The sequence below is a fragment of the Phaethon aethereus genome (genome assembly GCF_964289735.1).
Source record: "Phaethon aethereus genome assembly, chromosome: 1".
Lineage (NCBI taxonomy): Eukaryota > Metazoa > Chordata > Aves > Phaethontiformes > Phaethontidae > Phaethon > Phaethon aethereus.
In genome coordinates, this window is record NC_138575.1 from 146989338 (window position 1) to 147011070 (window position 21733).

Below are 21733 nucleotides of genomic sequence, written 5' to 3' on the forward strand. Positions count from 1 at the left end.
CTTCTAATGAAAATGTCAGTTACCATGAACTAAATGTTCTTTAATAGTAGCAATACATAGCTAGCTAGTAGAGCGGAATAGAAGGAGAGGGAAAAAAGCAAACTCAGGTGTAGAACTGTGCACATCTACGTATCAAAATAGATAAGCACCTTACAAGAACAAATGGATTAATCTTCAGTGCACCCTGCAATGTGGTCAGATCTTTCTCAGTGACATAACTGAGGGACAGGATGCCATCCAGAGGGTCCTGGACAAGCTTGAGAAGTGGGTCCATGTGAACCTCATGAGGCTCAACAAGGCCAAGTGCAGGGTCCTGCATGTGGGTCAGGGCAACCCCCGGTATCAGTGCAGGCTGGGGGATGAAGGGATCGAGAGCAGCCCTGCTGAGAAGGGCTTGGGGGTACTGGTGGATGAAAAGCTGGACATGAGCCGGCAACGTGTTGGCTCACAGCCCAGAAGGCCAACCGCATCCTGGGCTCCATCCAAAGCAGCATGGCCAGCAGGTTGAGGGAGGGGATTCTGTCCCTCTGCTCCACTCTGGTGAGACCCCACCTGGAGACCTGCATCCAGCTCTGGAGCCCTCAGCACAGGAAAGACATGGAGCTGTTGGAGCAGGTCCAGAGGAGGGACACAAAAATGGTCAGAGGGATGGAACACCTCTGCTGTGAGGACAGGCTGAGAGAGTTGGGGTTGTTCAGCCTGGAGGAGAGAAGGCTCTGGGGAGACCTTCTTGTGGCCTTTCAGTACTTGAAGGGAGCTTATAAGAAAGATGGGGACAGACTTTTTATCAGGGCCCTGTAGCAGTAGGACAAGTGGTAACAGTTTTAAATTTAAAGAGGGTAGATTCAGAATAGATATAGGAAGAATTTTTTTACGATGGGGGTGGCTAAACACTGGAACGTGTTACTCGGGGAGTTGGTGGATGCCTCATCCCTGGAAACATTCAAGATCAGGTTGGACGGGGCTCTGAGCAACCTGGTCTAGTTGAAGATGTCCCTGCTCATTGCAGGGGGGTTGGACTAGATGACCTTTAAAGGTCCCTTCCAACCCAAACCATTGTATGATTCTATGATTCTGTAAGATGGAAATATTAACGAGGATAGCTGTGTGGTTTGATAAAACACAAAATTTAAATTGTCTGTCCTAGATGTTAGAGAAATGATTTTTCTGTAAAAATCTTCTGACTTCAGCTAATGAATATATGAAATAAAAACCCTAGAATATCCCATGCTGCCCATGTTATAAAATTTTCCTTTTATCTAATTCTAAGGAAAATGACCCAGCTCCCATATCAGATGGTACATCAGGGTCTTCAAAGATCATTGGGGTTCCCCGCAGTTTAGGCTAATCAACTTATTTATGGTAGGTGTTGCCATCCAGTAGCACCATATGGTGAGGTTCTTCCAAAGGAGAAATAAAGTAAACTTGTCCCTCCATTGAATTCATTACCAAAATGGTCTTGTACCCTTGCTAAGCCATCATGCGGTCTCCTCTGTGTTGGCTCTCCTGAAGTCTGGACTTAATGCAGATCTTTTTGGACCCTTCTATCTCTCTGAGCTGCACAGATGAAATAGAGACTTGCACCAAATTCTCTTTCACTTGGGATATCACCAGCTCCCTACGCTTTCTCATCCGAGGTCCCTATGCAGGAGTGGCCAGACTGCTCAAGCAGTTCCCTTCCTCCTCAACCCAGTTTTCTGTATCTTCATACCTAAGCACCCTGATAGTCACTGAAGTGTTAGGCAGCAGTTCAGGGCTGAGTGACAGCTCAGAGGCTGGATACAGCACAGAAGCCATGCCCTGGCATTTAATACTTTTTAGAGAACAAGAGAAGATTTGGGGCCGGGTGTGCCCCTAGATTCAACAGTGCACCCCATAGCATTACGCAGGTTCACAGCTTTCTGGGCTTAGCAGGGCAGTATTAAGGACACTTCTCAGTTTAATCTGGGGTGTTCTTTGACTACCAACAGATGAAGTCACATCAAATTTAAAAATGGTGCCACCCTCATGTGCATAAATCCATAAACACTCTGGTTTTATCATAGTTTAAAGCTGATGGGAATCTCAGACGCTTTTATTCATCCATAAGCATCTATAAGAGATAGTTCCTAAAGGAAAGGTTGACATAATGCTAGCTGCTCCTTGGCACAAGGAGGGTGACTACAACATGTGAGGTGCATGCGTGCGTGTGGGGGGACACACATACCTGTGCGTATGCTCCCGCGCGCTTCCAAGGCAGTCGTGCATTTTACTGAGGGTTGTGTCTGCATTGCGCTCCCACTCCTGGTCTATCAACCCTCCTCCAAGATGGGAAAATAAAACCTAGCCATCTTCCACCCTGGCCAAACCCCCAGAAGAGGGCACGTCGTATGCCTGAGAAGATGCGGCATCTGGCACATGTCTGCTGTGCCTGATGGAGCTCCAGCGCTCCCAGTGAGCTGTGCAGCTTGCCATAACCTCCACAGTAGGCATGTTTGTGTGAGGCACAATCTGGCCCATAGTTTGATATAATCCCCTTAATCTAGCAGAAAGCTAAAAAGCAAGTTGTTGCTCAGAACAATGTTTTCTTTTCCTAAGGATTATTGCTTTTTAATTATTGTTCTAAGTGGATTGTATGCATAAGTGTCAATGAAAACAGGTTAGAAAGAGATACAACTAAAACAAATGATTTATGTTACAAGAGATAGATTAATCTTTCCAGGAGGGAAACTGGAAAAGACACCAGAACCTAACCACACTGAAATGTAGAAGCTGTCAGCTCCATCGGTTCCTCTTTCAGTCTAGCACCAATTACAGTGGAATTGTAGCAATTTAGTTTAATACTGAAGGGATCGTATTAAGGAGGGAATAAAGGTTGACAAAGTATGTGTTTTGTTCAATTTGCTACTGTTTTAAAGAATGAGGTTTTAAACTTTCTGAAAGTTATTAGATTCTATGCATTGACTGAAAAGCGAGAAAATCTGAAAAGCATAACATGACATTGATTTCTAAAGCAAAAAAGAAATTCGGTCTAAAGTTCAGCAAACTATAGCTTATTTTCATTACAGACATTTCTAGTGAGAGATTCTGTTAAGTTTTAAAACTGCTGCTAAATGATTCGCCTAGTGAAACGGCAAATCTTTGTGCGGTTACCAGAACATAAGAATGTGAACACTGGATCAGACCGAAGCATCCTATTCAGCGACTCCCCATAGACACTTACGGGAAGTGAGTAAGAAGAGGGCAAGTACTTACAGAGCCACCAAAAGAGAGGGTGGTTCCCTTGTGCTTAGCAGCAATGGAAGGCTGGGAAGGCTGCGAGAGGGTCCAGCCTCACAGTCCCTCCTTCTGCGGTCCCAATCTTCTCCGGGTCTCCATCAGAGTCCTCACTCTGCCTGAGGTCCGTGTGCTGAAATTTCAAGGTGCTTGGGAGGGTGAAAGAAAAAAAAAAAAAATCAGCAGGCAGTTTGGGGGTAATGAGAAACTTTCTGGTGGTAGAGGAATTAGTATCTCATTTGCTCAAGGGCCAAAATTGCATTCCCTGGCACCCAATGTTCAGTGGGAAGTCAACTCCTCCATAACTCCTAAGTTCCAGCAGGCAATCTGCAGTTTAGAGTTGATAGTTAATCTGTATTTAATCATATATAAGAAACCTATAAATAAGAGTTATACATGCCAAAATGAAGGGTATTAGGATGTCTGAAATACTGTAAAATGGATGTCTAATTGATTTACTTTGTCCAAAGCACTGCTGAATGTAGAGCTGCCTTCAACAGAGAAAAATACCACTTACATTTCCTCGAAGTTACTCCAACAAAGTATTGGGTATGAGGAGACAAACGTTCTCTTCCCTATCTGCCAGGGAAACCTTATAACCAGGACTCACAGCATGACATTGATAAATGATTTAATTCCATGGTGTTTGCCCCATATTCCTCAAGTGGGATTTTTAAATGGAGATGAATAACTGCTCTCTTCTCTGATGTTTCAGATGCCCCAATTTTACATTGTCGAATATGTGTAGACACACCATTTGAGACTGTTGAAAGAAAAACACCAGATATAGTTAAAAATTATATTATAGCCTTTTAGCCAGTTTGCATGCACAGTACCATTTATAAAGATGATGATGAACAAAGCCAGGCAATTTGGAGATTCTAGTGGATGAATAAATACTGAATGAATTTGAATAAATAAAGGCGTATGATTTGATATTTTTTGTTGTTGTTTACTGGCAACAGAAAAGCATTTCAGGCCTACCCAAAACTATTTATAAAGTTTTTAATAAGCTAAGGTGTTGCAACACGTGCTTTGGACTTCAGCAGTCTTTTTTCAGACGTAAGTACTTCACAGTGTTTTAAAATAAAGGCGGAGGGAATTTTGAAACATCACTTGAGTAAAAATATCTAAACCATTTCATTCTTAAAAAGTCAATGTTTTCTTTTTTAGAAAAGTCAAGAGGAGAGCTAAGAGTATTCCAGTGTTACTGGATGTTCGTTTTGCATTTTAAAAAAAAAAAGTTTTAGCTACTAATGTTCCACCGAGCTCTACTAAAAGCACTGAATTAGAACTACTAATTGCACTACTGCAACAGACGGTGGGATGTCCCTGCATATTCAGGACAGCTTAAGTGTACATATTCACATCTCAAAAACCTGCAAAATAAAAATAGTGTTAGTTCTTCTGATTAATTTTTAAAGCAAAGAACATTTCCATGTTTTCCAATTCATAGAACATTTCCAATTTTCCGTAGGCTGGCATGACTGTTTAACTACGCCTACAGTTCTCTCACCCTCACACTTGACATGAAGGAGGGAAAATGCAGAGATGCATATTCTCTGTTATCAGCTTGTTTCTCTTTTAAATCAAAACTTCTGATGTTTAAAGAAGAGTTGTGGATAAAAGAAAGTACAGCTTGAGGCTATGATATAATGCACTTAAAGGTCCCAAAGGCAATATTCTTAACATCTACAACCAACTCTGAAACATAACCTAGGACGTAAATGTTAGGGCTGGGCTCTTAAATTCAAGTTTCCTGACACACTGTGTGCTCACAGCCTTTGAATTTATAAAGACTTTCTATCTAAACAACCAAGATAGCTAAAGATCACTTAGAATAATTATTTTGATCTGTACTTACAAAGCAGTAGCAACCTATGAGAAAGTATTACCATGTACGTATCAAGGAGATTATTTCATCTGATCGTACCAGTTCTCATCACCTTAAAATTGTTTTCCATGCACAATTTGGAGACTAGTTTTGTCTGTACAAGTAGGCAGTCGGAGGGTGCGTGTGTCAGGGGGATTCCTAACCCAACTATACAGATTTGTGTATAACAATATATACACTCACAAGGTTTAGAATGGATCAAGAAATTACTCGTCTTCATGATATTTTTTCAAAAACTGAAATACTTGAGTATTTCATGGAAATGCCTTCTCTCCATTTTTTTTCAGAATATTATTTTTAAAACAAAACAAGAAGTAGTACTTTTTGTTTTCTGTGGGTGCCTACAAAATCCAAGGAATGATCCACACAAACCCCAACTTCTCTAGAGACCAAGAACACTTTAAATTTTTGCAGTAAAGGTATCTGAGGAGCACCTAATGGGCCCTGTCAAATAGATGCACTCATTGGCATGGCTATTACACAACAGCACTGAGTATGTTAGCGATACCTACGTTCAATCAAAACTGTCATAATGTTGGGTCAAGGTGACCGCCGCATTTTGTAATACAGATCATTGAATAACATATACAATGCCCACTAGGATGCCAGGATGAGAACTCAAGGCTCCCTTCTGCCTCCTGTGTAACTTCGCATGGAAAACCTAAATCCCTCTGTGGGGAACTGGCCTTTTCAGTCAGGACCCTCTCAGCAGTGGCATCAACTACTGTTCATGAATTAATTTTTATTTTACCCAGACTGTTAACTTTAATTCAGAAAATGAAGAAATACTTAAAAAAGAAATTGAAGAGGCTGAGAGAGTAGGCTTCGTTCTAAGTCATAATTTCTCGTGCCACCAAAATTGAAATGCACTCCAATATACATTAAAGGTGCACACTCCTTGTACCAAGTAGACCTCATGTCTTCTATAATATGGATACACTTGTCAAACATACATTCTGGTCTATGAAAGTGCAAAGAGTTTTTTTTCTATGGGATTTTATGAGCATTAACTGCATCTGAAAGTTTTTCTTTCTGAAAAAACGCATGTGTTTTACAACAGCACTCCCAATAGCTCATGAGGGTTAGAAGGGACACTGGTAAACTTTTTATCATGGGCATGTGTGCAAGTGCTTCAGGGGATGGAAGAACAGAAATTAAAATATGCAACTGAATGAATTTTGAAGAAAGAGAAGCAAAACCAGTGGTTTATTTGTGGAGAGTATGGTAATGAAAACAATAAAACAGTTCAAGATCTGAAAATTATTTCAGTGCTGGCTCACAGTAAACCAGAAACATGTATTTCTGATCGCCTTGAACATAAAAATTCCTGTATTGAGTCACGGCAAAGTTGCATCTAGTTTGCTGTCCTGCCTCTGACAATGGGCAGCACATACTTTGTGAAGAGCATAAGAAACAGGACAGATAGAAAGTAATTCTTCCCCAGGTATAACCTTTCAGTTTCAAGCAGTCTGAGGTTTATGGACTTCCTCAGCCAGAGGGTGCACCCACAACATTGATTTTAAGAGCCATTGATGGAGCTCCTTTTCATGCTTTTGTCTAATGGATTTTCGAGCCCATTTATAACTTTGGCTTCCACAGCTTCCTCTGGCAATGAGCTCCACAATTTAATTATGCATTGTGTGAAAAAGGACTTCATATTGCTTGCTTTAAACCGACCTCCTGATCATCTGAGTGCTCCTTTGTTTTTCATAGTATGAGCAATAACAAATAATCATTTATGCAGTCTATGACTTCATATACATCTATCATACCTCTCCTCCCTCATCTGCTTTCCAGACTTAAAAGTCTCAGCCCAAGTCTCCTTCTTCCTAACAATGCCATTTCATACTTCTAATCAACCCTGTAGCTCGTCCCTATACCTTTAGCTAGCTCTCAAACTCTTTGAGATGGAAGAGACCTGCATGAAGTCTACAGGACGTGGGTAGACCACAGATTTATAAAATACCGTACTGATCCGGTTTTGTTCTATTAATTCCCTGATTGTTCTTAGCACTTGTTTACCTTTTTCATCTCTGCTGAGCATGGAGCTGAGACCTTCGCTTCACTATTTGCAGTGACTCCGAGGTCTTTATTGTAAGGCTAATGGCAAATTTATGCCATATGTGTGTATTTTGATAGCTTTCACTATGCCTTTTTTTTAATATTTGGAAATAAAATGCATTGAAAAGAAAAAGAAAAGAAATTCTATGGACTAAAATAATGGTATAGAACCTATTGGATCTGAACACCTTCGAGAATGTAAGTGATTTAAAATGTGAGTAAACAGGTGTCTATGTCCTGACGTATTCCCACTTCATCCTTCCTACCTTGCTCTTAAATGCTAATGAATGGGTTTGTAGACTTGCTAATTCACTGGCATGTTTCTGAGCAATGCTAAACTTCCCAGCTCTTGCTGATGTCAAAAGGAGTCAAGACTGGCTAGCCCTTATAGAATTGGACCTGGAAAGTATTGTTCTGGTAACTGTTTATACTATGTGACATTGTCACTTCCATACTATTTGTGGAACTTGATGTTGGGAAAAATGAATTTCTAGAGAGGTTATGAAAAATCAAGGATGCTATAATGTCATCATAATTACATGTAACTTGGGCATCAGCATTACATAAAAGCATATTGAATGCTTACTTAACATAACATTTGAATAAATCATGTTTAAAATCATGTTCACTGAAACATTTATTTCAGCTAGAGCCACATAGTTTAAGCTTCTCATACATAAACATTCTTGGCATTATTTATGAAAACTTGGCTTGCATCCACTTAATTTATACTTCAAAAAATAAGAGATAGCTATGTGAATCTTATATTTATAGCAGAAACCTCCATCGTCTGCTGCTTACTGAGGTTTCAGCAGTTCTACAATGGTAATTCAATAACTGTGTCTGTAATATCCTGGGAGTTTTAAGCACAGTTTCCTATTTTTGCACTTGGCATTTCAGTCTGTATTTTCTTACTTTTCTTGATAGGCTTTTAGGTACTAAAAATAATTTGTTAGTGCCTACCATGCTGTGTGACAATGATGCCCTTGAATACCTAACCTGGTTATCATGGGTTGAAACTCCTAGGAAAGGGAAAGTGAATTTTATTGACTCATTGGTGTGTGTGCCTCACTGCTTCTGAAGTTTCTGGAGGGAGGATTTGCAAGGTGGGTTGAGCAATCTTGAGGTAGAAGATTGCTCCCAGTTCCAGGGAGGAAGATTTACATTGAAGTTTTGCATCTAGCTATTACAGCCAACGGTTATTGCACCAAAGCCATGCAGTATGGGCTTAATGTGGTCTCTATTAAGTACGCTGGGTCAATCAACAAAAGTACTTTCTTCACTTCAAAATGAAAAAGACTCAAATATAATGAGGTATGCATTCTCCAAGCCTGTGGAGAAGGAGTTTAGCATCATGTTTGTTTTTCTTCCTGTTTGTAAATGGCTTGTGTGAGGTGTACAGGGTTCTTTCCCGAGTCAAAAAAAGCCAGTATTTTTTCTCACGTGGCATGCCACGTTTAGATGCTTTCAGAATCTGAAGCTGAAATACCTCCCTTTCTTATTGTTAGTATTACCTTCCAAGCTATAAATATTAGCCTTTGTATCTATATTTTCATGCTGAATCATTTTGCTGGGTACATAACATCAAGAGTACTTGTTAAGCATTCCGTGATTCACTAGCACTGCTTTGTGTTCTGGCTTTAATCCAGAAGGGGCTGCTACATTTCACTCTCCTCAAGACTATTTTCAAATGAATATGACATTTAACTTAATTTCTGCTTTTACACGATCTTGTAGGATTTAAAGGTGTGACAAGAAGCGATGACCATTGTTTAAATTTTAACTTATATTTAGTTAAAAGACTCTAGCAATTCCAGAAATACAGTACTAATTTAGCAGCTTTCCTGTTTCTTTGCTGTCCATTTACCATTAGCAGAGATATTCTAAAGACATATACAGCATCTTGGTCTTACAAGCTTTTGGAGGGCAATGTGCTCAATGTACTGAAACAAATTTAGCCTTCCTTCCCATTAAATCACCATGGATGAGATTTATCTTATGCAATATTACATACCCCACAAGTTAGATGCCTAGCTAGATATGGGCTATGTTCATAGTTATTTATTAGATACTTCTGGAGGGTGATTCATGCACCCTATTTTAGTCTTTTTCAGCCTTTGGAGTCTTTCTTTCAGTATTTGGACTTCCCCCGCTCAGCACTATTAATGTAGCCTATGGTAACTGCCTCAGACTTACACATTTAATTTCTGATGCTTACATCAGCAAGGAGGAATCCCAACCAGAGACATTCTGAGTCGTGGTGTTATCCAGAAATTGTTCAGGCTTTAAAAAAGCACACAAAGTTCTGATTTTGCAGTTCAGAAAGTCCTAACATACCAGTATGGGTTCTTCACAGTCTGTTTTCCTGTGTTATATCGAGTGAGCCTTCAAGAGAGCTGGGGGGAAAAAAAGGGGGGAAAAGAGGAGTTACTATTTTTGTTACGTTAATACTCCTAAATGCAAAACATTAGCTCTTTCTAGCAACAAAATCTCCACTAGCAGCAATACTGAAACCATATGCCCTCCATTTGATTTACCATCGATGACTGCCCGGCTGCACACAGAGCCTCTCAGCTTAATAGTGGCTCTAGTCAAGTGCATGTATAATATTCAAAGCAGTTTTGGTTTTTTATTAAAGTTGTGATAAGGATGCAAAGCATTTTAATGGGAATAATCAATTATATAATGATATTCATATACAACAAAGTGCTTTGAATATAAGTACTTTTAATGTGGTGCTTTTGTAATGGGGGAATCACTTTTGTAACACTTACAGAAGCTTGTCTTCTGTTGGGGCCAGGCAGACAGTAGGAGAGTTCTGTAAGAGATGAACTCCATTTATTTGTTGTTCACAAAAAGGCATTTTTCAATACAGATACCAAAGGATTTTACCACTTTGCTGAATAAGAGAATTTCAACATCAAGATGTGTCTACATTTTTGTAAGAGAAGAAAAAATGTAGCGCATTATCAGTTTGAATAAAAGCCCATTGTGAAATTTCAACATTTAAAAGATGAAATTTGATTCTTTCCTCTTATATTTGCCTAATTGTTTTCCTGATCTTCCTTTGCTGTTATTATCTCTCTTCCAAAAAAAAAGCAGCTAAGTTAATTCCATCCTGCCACTTTTGCTGATGGTTGTCAAAAGTTACAAACACAAGGTGGCCATACAAGATGCTTTGCACTCTTTTGAAAATTTTAATAAATATATTAACAGAAACTGTTAGTATATGCAAGTTTCTTTTTATCTTATGGGTGTGGATATATTTAGGTAAGGGTATTGAAAACAGACACTTATTCCATCTATATTGTACCTGTTCATTTAGAAGTGGTGTCCTCTCCCACCCATTGCTAATTTGCTATAAATCCCATGCCAGCTGTCATGGTTACTGTGTGAGCTGCATCTGTCTCTCAGGTATCATTGGCTACGTTTGGGAGTTTAGTCCTAAAGGAAGACACAGGCTGACCATGCTCCCTGACTCTCTATAACCAGTCTCTGCAAATGTAGAGTGCTTGCTCCAATACCTTGCAGCAAGTGGCCATGTGCGCTTCAGAAAAGAGCCCAGACAACTTCTCGTCTCAATATTCACCATGTGACTCCACCAATGTGAGATATGTGACTATAGTCATGGGATATATTTGTGTCAGTGTTGAGGCTTCAGATACCCCTTCCCTGCTCTTCCTCCTCTCCTCTCCTCTCTCCTTTGCTGAGCTCAGGAAATCACTCCAAGCCTATACCAAGTCATGGTGGACCAGACAACTAAGAAGTGTGGACACTAGACAAAACTGTACTTGAGAATATCAATCAAACCACAAAATAGCATGCTCAGGCATGGTTGCAGGCATGCAATACCATGATCTTTAAATGCAGAGCAATGTGGCACGTGAATCCTGATGCCTAGAACTATCAAAAGAACATAAGATACTGTGAAGTTTGGAGTAGGATTCATCTGAAGATTAGATGTAGGTGTCTACATGAGAACTGGGTGCTCCTGTTATGTCAACAGAAATCTAGTCAACTCAGTTAATGGAACCTATGTATAGAAAGCTGGGGATCCTTCTCTTGCGTGGAATCTGACCTGAGAGGCTCAGGCCAGTTCCCATACACAAGCATCCTGAGCCATTGGGAAGCTCCAAGGTCTCCAGCTGGATGCCAGTTACCTCTCCAGTAGAACGTGGGTCTCGCATAGGTCCTGTGTTGTCGCTGACAGCTCTATGCAGTGTCTCAAGTAACTCAGGGCATCTTAAATAGACTAGATGGTGGCTTCTAACCTGAGCCCTACCTAGCCCTATCAGTTCTGTTTTAGATGGCTGGCTATTTCAAGGGGATACAAGACATGAGAGAGGCCCCACATCTCCCTACCCAGCACACAAGGGAGTCGAGCATTCACAATACTCAGCTGTTAACATCCTTTAGCCAGTGCATATTTAATGTAAAATGCATAAACACTCCAGGAACAGGGACCAAACCCTGCCTCTACCTTTTCCATGTAAGTGGAGCTTAATGCATTCAAACTCAGGATCATTTACCCTGTGCTTTCAGTTGCTTCTCTTTAACTTCTCTATGCAGACAGGTAAAGTAATGCACAGAGACATAAATCAGATTGTAAGATACAAATCAATACTTATTATGGAGTACCCCTTACATTCATCACGCCTTCTCAGAAACTACTTAGCTAAAACTTATATTTTATTGTTGATTGCAGCAAAGGCAACACATATGAGACAACATCTCCTCTTGCTCTCCCTTAAATCAGTAGCACTATTTCAGAGGAGTCCTTCGTTCTCACATGTTCTGAAACAGTCCAACAAAAAATTTCAGGAAAAGACCCTCTTTTTTCTAGTTAAAAAATTCAAAATATATTTTGCAAAGTCACATGGATTTCAACTGAAAAAGCTCAAAAATATAGAAGTAAGCTTCAAATTTTCAAAATGCCTTTTTTCTATGAATCTTAATGTTTAAACACACATAAAAGTATTCAAAACATCAGAGATGAAGTATTTCATTTGACATTGAATACATTGCATTAGACATCAATGTATTTTTTTAGTTTGGCTTATAAAAAAATCATGAAATAACGGAGTTGAATAATGTTCATCTGGATCAATTAGAAACCTTTTCTGAAAATTATTCACATAGCTCTATCGAAACCATATTGTTGCATTGTGTTTTTCACAAAAGCCGTGACTATTTTTTCCTTTTTCATTTCTTGGCAACAGAGTCATGGATCTATAATTAAAAACTCACTTAGACAATTTCCAAAAGATTACTACAACCTTGTCATGTCAGGGGCTGAACAAGTCAATTTATAGATTTTTTTTCCCCATCCTTACATTCTACAATGATTGTCTGAAAGCCTTCAAGGCCCTGAACTTTTTATTTTGTCCACTGTTTTATTTTGGCAGTGGACACAGGACATGCAAATGATATTCTCTCTTTCTCTCTTTTTAGGAATGCAGTTGAAGAAAACAAAAAACTATATGCAATTTATGACACAAGGTGAGTAATAAAAAATACTTTAAAAATGTGATTATTATCTGTAAATGGAAAGTTAACCCTTTAAAATGTTAAAAATTATTATTAACATTTATTTAGAAACACTATTTTTGCTGACCCACAAAGTAATCTTTAACTTAAGGCACAATGACAAATATTTAGATCATCAGGCAAAAATTCTCTATCTACCTAATAATGATTCCCCTTTATCTATAGTGATTTCCCATTGTATAAAGTACATACGACAAAGAAATGTGGTTACACAGCCAGCTTAATTTACATGTTATTCCACAGACGGAGCACGGCCCACGATCCTGATCTGTATTACGAGCTTAACCACGTCTGTTTCTGATGACAGTGTCTGGGGAATGAGAGCGAAGGCTCCTTGGGAAAAGAGGTGGCGTTTCAAAAGACGAAGAGGTCCTTCCACCCGCAGAGCGCTGTGTCTCGGCAGCGCACGGCTGTGGATGGAGCCTCTACCTAAACACACCTCCACACCCTGAAGCGTTCCCTTTCCCGTCATCCTTCATGGACTTTTTCCTGTTAAGGGCGCTCCTTAGCAAAGCTAAAAAACTTACTCAACAATAAAAGCAAGACATACATCAGACTTTTGCTTTACTTTACCCATAGCTTTTTCTTTGTTACACAGGATTATCGCTTCCAGAATTCTTCCTAATCTCAGTAAATCAGGTTTGACACCAAATCATTTCACTGCACTTCCTTCTCATTGCTTATCCTGTTTTATGTGGGAGTGTTTGCATGTATAAATGGCTTGCTTTTTTCCCCCGCAGTGTTTATTCTTCGTCTTTCTACTTTTCCACTTTAAAATTAAAAGGGACATTTGGATGAAAATGTCAGGCACCAACATCTCTTGGTGTTTTAGCTAGTCCTTATGCAGACGCATCAGTTAGGATTCTGACTTGATCTTCCTTTAAATATACATAATACTAAATATAAGCAACTCAAACAACTCACGCTTGTCTTCTTCACTCTGGAAAATCTCCTGCACAATGATGCTTGGGTCTTGCCTTGGAATTCTGGCTGCTGTAGTGAAAAATTGCATAAACAATAATTACCAAAAATGAGATTCATAAATATATTGATAAATATGAAAACACAAAGAAATGGGCTACATCCTTCTATTTTTATCTAACCTTAAAGAAAAAAGGTAACTGCTGCACACTGTTTTGTTAAGAATAATGTGCTCCTGACAAAGGGATTTAGACGAAAACACGCAAGTAGAGACTCTTAACAAAGAAGTCCTATGTAAAATAGCTCTTCCTCAACTGCAGTTACAGTAAAAAAAAAAGTAATCATAACTCAGTTATTTGTCTGTTTTTCTAAACAGACTGTGTTTCCATCAGGACAGAGACTTAAAGAATAGTACTTCTAAAGCACCACAGGCTTCTCTAATGTATTTGTGTTATTTCAGTGCATAATCATTAATCTTTATGATGAAAAAATGTGAGTTATAAAGAGCCTTGATTATTCCTTCCTCTGCCAAAGTGTCAATGGATTTTTATTCTGATATGTCTGACTCATTACGTGCATAATCCAGAGGTTTTGCTGCATAAGGAATGGAATATTGCAGGAATAGTCTTTTAAATTAATTCAGATAATGCAAATTTTTGTTCTATTTTCTTGAATATGAAGAAAAATAACCATCTGAAAATTAAACAACAGTTCAACACAATTTGGGTCAAGCCTCTTATTAAAGGCAAATTTGTCCCCATTACTCATATTGATTAATACCGTATTCTTCATGTGGCCCACTGAAACATTCAGATCTCTACTACATCAGAACTATTGACATAACAACATTAATATTTCTGTATAATTAAAAAAAACCCAGCAAATTATGCAACTGAAGCAAACAGATTCATGCAATGCTGTTTGCAATCTGCCTGACAGAAATGGGGAGAATCAGTATAAACTCATTGTCAGTTATATGCTCAGCATAAGCTGTTATTACTCAACATTAGCAAATATTACATATGCTTTCTGATAAATATAAATATAGTAGGTAAATATAATATTGTTTTCCTCACATAGTACGTCCAACAGCCACTGCTCATTATCTGAAGAGGCAAAACACAGCGTATGAAACTGCCGAAGTGCAGAGTGTTCCCTGATGCCGTGTATCTACTCTCCAGCATCCTCCTGCCATTCTAAGGCTCTGCTTCTGCTGAGATACTGTAGGACAGAAAGTGAGAAAGTTGAGCTTTCTGGAGGAAATATTAAGTTCCTCTTCAATGGTATTTTGGTGAAAATGGTCTTCAACTTTTCATTTCATAAATAAAAAAGAAGTCAGTCTTGGGGGGTGGGGAAAGAGTTGAAAATTTTCTTGTGGATTTTTCCCAGTCAGTTTTATTAATTACACCTTCTCAGCAGGTTAAACCAGCAGGCTATTAAAATTGCTGCAAGGCAGAATAGGTAAGCAGCAGCATGGGTCTCAGCCTAGTAAGATTAATGTCCTGTGTTCCTCAGAAGACACCACTTCAGCTGTAGCAGCAATTCTTCCCACTTTTTTTTAGTTTCTGTCTCTCTCTCTTTTGTATCTCTGAACCCTCTGTGACTGCAGTTTGCTTCAGGATAAGACTGGATCTTTGTCAAAATCAGTTAACTGACAGACAAGCCAGAGAGGAAAATGAAAAAGAAAATGTTCTGATAAGTGATTCTGACCTCAGCGTGTAAGTTGGGTTATGTTCATTTTGTCAGGTAAACCCTCAGTACCACTTTCCAGTGCAAGAGCTCAGTGATGTATTGCATGGTGTGATCAAATACTTCTTCCCCGATTCTCAAGCCAGTCTTTCTCCTAGTCTGGTGACTGATAGTGGTAGTACTGCAAATGCATCAGTTGTGAGCAGACCTCTCCTCTTCTCTAGCCTTTCTGTCATTGCCTCCTCTTCTGTGTCTCCATTAGTACTGACAATGATGAATTCTGGAATTTGTTCCAAAATTTTGAGTGGCTCCTCATTCCACTCCCACTGCCTTTAACAATTTCCGTCCTTTAACGAAGGCTGCACATGTTCTGTTCCAGCTCCTTCTGAAAGGAGATGATGGGTGCATCTATATTGCATTTCAGTGCAGATCAGGACTGTGCTTGTGAAGTGAATCATTTGATCATACTCACTTACTGCGCTTTGGTTCACATCTCAGAGCAGTCTCAGAGTACGTGAACTCGATTCCATTCATACGAAATTAAGGTAGAAAATACACCCCAGCAGCACACAATGTGGTTCAACTGCTAATGAGCATCTAGTCTATGGGACCAGATTGGAACTTTTCCTAGGGGGGAAAAAAAAACCCCAACCCAAACCAAAATGTGTGTAGTGTAGATATCAGGACCTCGGCAACAGCAGTTCTGCTCTACAGACCAGCCTCGGTGTCTGCTAACCCAGACATAGCCGACGAATCCATTGTAACCCCACTCATCCCAAGGACTTCTTTCACATGTAGGCTTGGCAGGTGCATTCTTCCACATATATTTGCATCAACCCAAGGACAGTCCTTCTGCTCCCTTCACACATAATGCTTGCCTTTGCAGTTTAGACTTATCCATTTTTGAAGTGGCCTTTACCAATATTGGCAATGCTAAGGAAGAAAAAAATATCTTGTGCTTACCTTATTGAACAAAATTTGATCGGGAGCATAGATCTTAACTGTCCAGTGGCCCAGAGGCTGGAACCTTCACCAAAGTAGTAGAAACAGTCATGAATTTTAGTCTCATCTTTTATAGGGATAAATTTACTGGGACAGAAAGACTGTACGTTGGAAAAAGAGCAAGAGTAAGAAAGAGCAATGATGAAGGCACCTAAGGGGAGCAGAGAATTGGGTCCTGTTCCTTACACCACTGAACGTTGATTTATTTTATCCAGTAATTAATTCATGAATTATTGGATTATTTATGAAATAATAGTACTTCACAGATACGAGCCAAACTAGACCAGAGAGTCACATTAACTCTTTCCCTCTCTCCTGTACTTAACTATTTGCTGAAAAGTGGAACATTTCAAACAACAGAGATGAAAACCTTACCCTGAGGTTCTGTAGTCTGGACTGATCTCAGGAGATAGATCCTTGGGATTTTCTCAGATGGAGAACCTGCAGGTTCTGACTGGGTGCTTTGCTTTAGTGAATAAAAGTGCCCAGACTCCTTCCTGCTATGTCTTAAAATAACCTGTTTGCTTTCTGAAGAGTCATTTAGGAGCCTAGTTCCAGGAGAGAAGTCAGGGTGGCGAACTTTGGGGCAAGAGAAGGAGTCTATTTCTGTGCCCATTTCTTCCTACAGGCCACATCAAATAGCTCCCCAAAAGTCTTCGCTCCCATTATTTCCTTAAATACTCCGCACTATGCAGGGCTTTGCAGGGTCTTACCTCCAGACTGTTGCCACAGAAGCTTTGTTCTGAGTCTTTGCTGCAGGCAAAACCCAAAGTGCCATTTTCACTGTAAATGCCACATTATTGAGAAGTCGAGATGATTTTTACCTTTCATTAAATTCCTAGATAATTTATAATTTTTAAGGTCTTTCAGTTACTGCTAAGCCTAAATGAATCCAAAGTCCCAAGGAATAAATGCTCCATAACACCCTACCTACTTCCTTGTCCCATCAGCTCCAACCTGGATTATCTTTACCCACAAGCAAATGGAAACTGTTGCTCTGAAAGATCAAGAAGGCAAATACTTAGAGTGATAAACTGTGACAGACTCCACAGCACTGTTGATTCATTCCTACGTCAGATGCGTTTCCAAAGTACCAGGATAGTGCATTAATCAGAAGTAGTGTTCTCCAACAGATTTTATTTCTGTTATAAAACTGGCAATCTATTTAAGAAAAGTTATTAGTGCTTAAATGAGCTTTTAAACCACACTAAAATCTTCATAAGAAATTATTTTCTTCAGTGTTAATACTTTCTTTCAGCACTTAGGGGGAGAGAACTGAGTTGGTACCTTTCCCTAAATTCACTTTCTCTGAAGTCTTTTAAAGAACTAGTCTTCAATACTGCCTATCCATAGCATTAAAAAAAAAAAAAAAAATCAGGATCCAGGGCCCTCAAGTCACTTTGATATACATCTATATCTATATCTTAATTATTTGACTTTTCATTTTTGAGTCCTTGAGTCATAAATGCTTTGTGTCACAATTCTCAAGCTTTCTTCATAAACCTTACTAGTTTTTAAGTGAAAGCTAAGATTTTCACTTTATAATCAGAGTAATTATGGCACTATTAAAAAATCCAAATATTGCAAGATTCGGCAACATTCTGTTTTTATACCTTTTTCCTAGTTGCCTATAGGATTTTATATTGTTTTTAAAACTGAGCCTGCTCCTTCTTTTATTGGAGCTTTATAATGAACTACAACAGCAGCAAGGTCAGGACGCATGCCATGGATTGTACTTGTCTTTTCAAGAATTTGTTGAGGAGAGACAAAAAGCCATCCATGCTTTCTCACCTGTACACACCACCGTTCATCAAGTGTACGTCCTTATCCTAGAGTTACTCTAAGGGAAGAGGATATATAGAGGGAGAAACAGGTGGTAAGAGAAAAAAGACACTGCTTTTCTCCCCTGACTAGTGTAATGTTGTGCTCTGTCATGGGCCAGCAGACTCCGACTGCAATGTAACCAGGACCAGGAGCTGGCTAAGGGCATGTTTAGACCGTTGGTAGAGCACGGTGAAGAGGTCTGGCATTGAGAAGGAGCTGGCTCTGGAACCAAAGGCAATACAACCAAGTCAGCATGCTTCTGTTGCCATGCCAATTTGTCCTGCTGAAATGACTAATTAACCCGGAAGGAGGTTAACAATAATAACAACTGTGCCGTCTCCACCCCAACAAAGTTAAGAGCACCCAGAAGCTCACAGGCAACACACCGGCGAGCCGACAGCTCTCACCGTACGTCCCTTCGGCGCCCGCGCAGCGCCCGTTCCTTACCGTCCCACGGAACGTTTGCCGGGCAGAGCAGGGTGATCGGGGTCTGTGTTGATGGCATCCCCTCAGGCACGGCTGAAGGGAGCCTCAGGCCCTGTACCCGCACACGCACCCCGGCCGCGGCAGAGGCCCCCTCCGCCCCTGCGCGGGCCAGGCAGGGCTCCCAGCCCAGCTCCCCCCCCACGCCCCAGCGGCCTCGCGCCCGGTACCGCTCCCCGGACACGCCAAGGGGCAGGTGGGCGCAGCCGCCGTGCTTGGGGCGGGCGGCGCGACCCAGGGCTGAGGCCTGGCCCAAGCCCGCTCAGCCCGGCCCGGTGTCGGGCGGCCCCCTCTCACCCTGGCCCCGCACGCACCCCGGGGATCCCCTCTCCCTCCCGAAAAGAAGGAGCCGGCTGCGGGGAGCACCCCTCGCCCCAGAGAGGGCGCCGCGGGGCCGGTGCCGTGGCCGGCGGGGCGGGCGTGCCCCGAGGCGGTTCTGGGGGAGCCGCCGCCCGCTGCTGCCGGCCCCGGCGACCCCGCTCTCCCCGGCGCCCCTCCTCGGCCTCCCCGCCGGGAGGGACGGCGGCGCCCTCCCCTCCCGGCTGGCGGGAAGGCGGCAGGGCGGGCGGAGGGGAGGGGAGGCGGGCGGCCGGGCTCCGGCGGAGGGCGGCTTCCTCCGGGGCTCGGCGCCGTCCGGCCGCGGGGTGGGCGCAGCCGGGTGCGCGGGCGGCTCCCGCGGGCCGGGCAGCGGTGCTGGGGCAGGGGGTGGGGGATTATTTTTTTGGTTTTTTTTGGTGGGGTGGGGAGGGCGGGGGGGGGGGGGGGACAGGGACTGTCGCCTCCGCCTCCTCCTCAGCGGCAGCCGGGGCAGCCGGATCGCGGCGGCGGCGGCTGCTGCTGCTGCGCGGAGGGAGCGCGGAGCGGAGGGATGTGGGGCTTTGGGGGAGGCAGCATCTTCGGGATCTTCTCCGCTCCTGTCCTAGTGGCCGTGGTCTGCTGCGCCCAGAGGTAGGAGCCAGCGTGCTCCGGCGGCGGGGCGGGATGCGTTTCGCCAGGGGAACAAGCTGATGCGCTTTCCGTGTTCCCCCCCCCCCTTCCCGCTCCTTGCTCCCGCCGTTGCCCCCGGGCCCCCACACCCCGTCCTCTGCCTCCCCCGCCCGACACTCTCCCCTCTCCCCCATCTCTCTCGCCCCCACAGTGTGAACGATCCCGGCAACATGTCCTTCGTGAAAGAAACTGTGGATAAATTGTTGAAAGGCTACGACATCCGCCTCCGGCCAGATTTCGGAGGTGAGTCGCCCTGCCCGGGCTCGCCGCCCGAAGCTCTCCCCCCACCCCCCGCTTCGCCCCGGTGCCGCCGCCGCTCCCGCACGGCGGAGCCGGCTCCCCCGCCGCAGCCCTCTCGCCGCCAGGTCGCGGAGCGGCGGCGGGTAACGGTCTTCCCTGCCCGCAGGTCCGCCCGTCTGCGTGGGGATGAACATCGACATCGCCAGCATCGACATGGTTTCCGAAGTCAACATGGTGAGTGGCGGCGGGGGGGGGGGTTGTGGGGTGGCGCGGCCGGGGCTCCCGCCCGGCGGGTCGCAGCCGCCCGTTCCCCGTCCCTCGCTTCTTAGGAGGTCGGCGCTGCCTGGGCGGGCGGCGGCCGAGCGGAGCGCAGCGCTGAGCGTTGCCCTCTCCGCCTGCAAACTTTATTTCCCCGGAGACGCGCTCGGCTCCTTCCCGCCTTCCCCCTGTCGCTGCCGGCTGCCGCCTCCGCCGCTGTGCGCGGCGCGGCCGAACCCGGGGGAGCCGGACCGCCTGGCTCCCCCCTTCTCCCCGTCCGTCCCCCCGACCCGGAGCTCGCTGGGGCACCGCCGGGCCGCCGGCACCTGCCCCGGAGCAGAGCGGGCTGGCGGCGGCGGTCGGCGGGGTTCCCGGGGCCGGTGGCGGAGGGCCGCGGCGGTCGGCATCTCCCCCCGCTCTTTGCTTCCCGGCAGCCCAGCTCGTCGGTGGATAAACTCTGACATGTGCGAGCGTGTTAGTGGTTGTGGAGCATCTAGAGCAGGCGGGATTGCGGTGTTGGGCTCTAGAGGATTCGTAGTTCCGCTTCACGCAGCGATGCTGTTGCGGGGCTGTCGGGTTCCCTGAGGAAAAAGGTGTCCAGTTGCGTTCCTGCGGTTCGGTCCCCCGGTCTGTGCAGTTTGGTAGTTCAGGGCTGGAAGGTAGAACTGCTAGAACTGCTGTTTCTTCTCCTAATCCTAAATCTGAGGTGGATTTTTCATGTTTCTGAGCAAACTACTCGTTCCCCCTGTGTCTCAGATTTTTTTCCTTCTGTTTTTCCTTTTGCAAACCTGAGGTGAAAGACCAACCTACTCTGCAATGCTGTAGTTACATTCATGGCATTAAAAATAACCCTGCACGTTTGGAAGCTGAGCTCTCTTTTAGTAAAGACGGCACTAACACCAGCACTATCCCCTCCTTCAGTGCGCTGTTTGCAGTGTTACAAGCCGGCATAGCTTGGCTTTATACATGGTCTGTGTGTATTCATTAACCCTGCCCCTTCTCTTACCTGCTCTACATGAAATTCTGAGGTAGAAACTTCTTCCTCTACTTCCCAGCTTCTTAAGAAATGGTTTTAACAGGTACACAGTTACCTGTTTGCAGTTAAAAGTGCCATCCACATCTGCCTTTCTATTCATTCAGGAGGGACAAATAGATAGTTCTTACTTAGAAGAGTTTATTTTAGCCTTCCTGCAAATTCAGGTGGCTGTAGAGACACCACGTATATTCCACAGGCTTTTCTGTACCTGTAGGATTGCTTCTCAAAAAAATAGAAGCTCAGTCTTTGAAAAGTAATTGAAGAGTCTGACTTCACTATCCCCACTGCCACCTTCCCCACCTTTGGCTATGGTCCACACTTAGGGAAGCACTACATCACTCATTGAATTAATCTAATACACCTTGTGTATGTGAAGGCAATAAATATCAGAGAAATGCAGACTGAGATTGGAAAGAAAATGAGGGTATGTATCATGCTTTTTCTGCCTTTTTTTTTGTTTGTTTGGTTTTGTCTTTCCCCAGCTGTGGGAAAGCCTGTTAGGTTTAAATAACAACTTGTCCAACCCACTGTAGCAG

The 21733-nt window shown here is 43.0% G+C and overlaps 1 protein-coding gene across 2 annotated transcripts in view; it reads left to right on the plus strand.

The window, feature by feature from the left end:
* The window catches only part of GABRB3 (gamma-aminobutyric acid type A receptor subunit beta3), a gene marked incomplete at both ends in the record, with an annotated part of 198777 nt that overhangs the window by 63728 nt on the left and 113316 nt on the right, over nt 1-21733 (plus strand). The window contains 3 exons of one of the 2 annotated variants that reach the window (XM_082011454.1): nt 12662-12709; nt 19815-19906; nt 20070-20137. In XM_082011454.1, coding sequence (XP_081867580.1) covers nt 12662-12709; nt 19815-19906; nt 20070-20137 — 208 coding nt within the window. Of the gene's footprint in view, nt 1-12661; nt 12710-19544; nt 19625-19814; nt 19907-20069; nt 20138-21733 lie in introns of those variants that run through there. The other variant, XM_082011455.1, reaches the window with a different exon arrangement.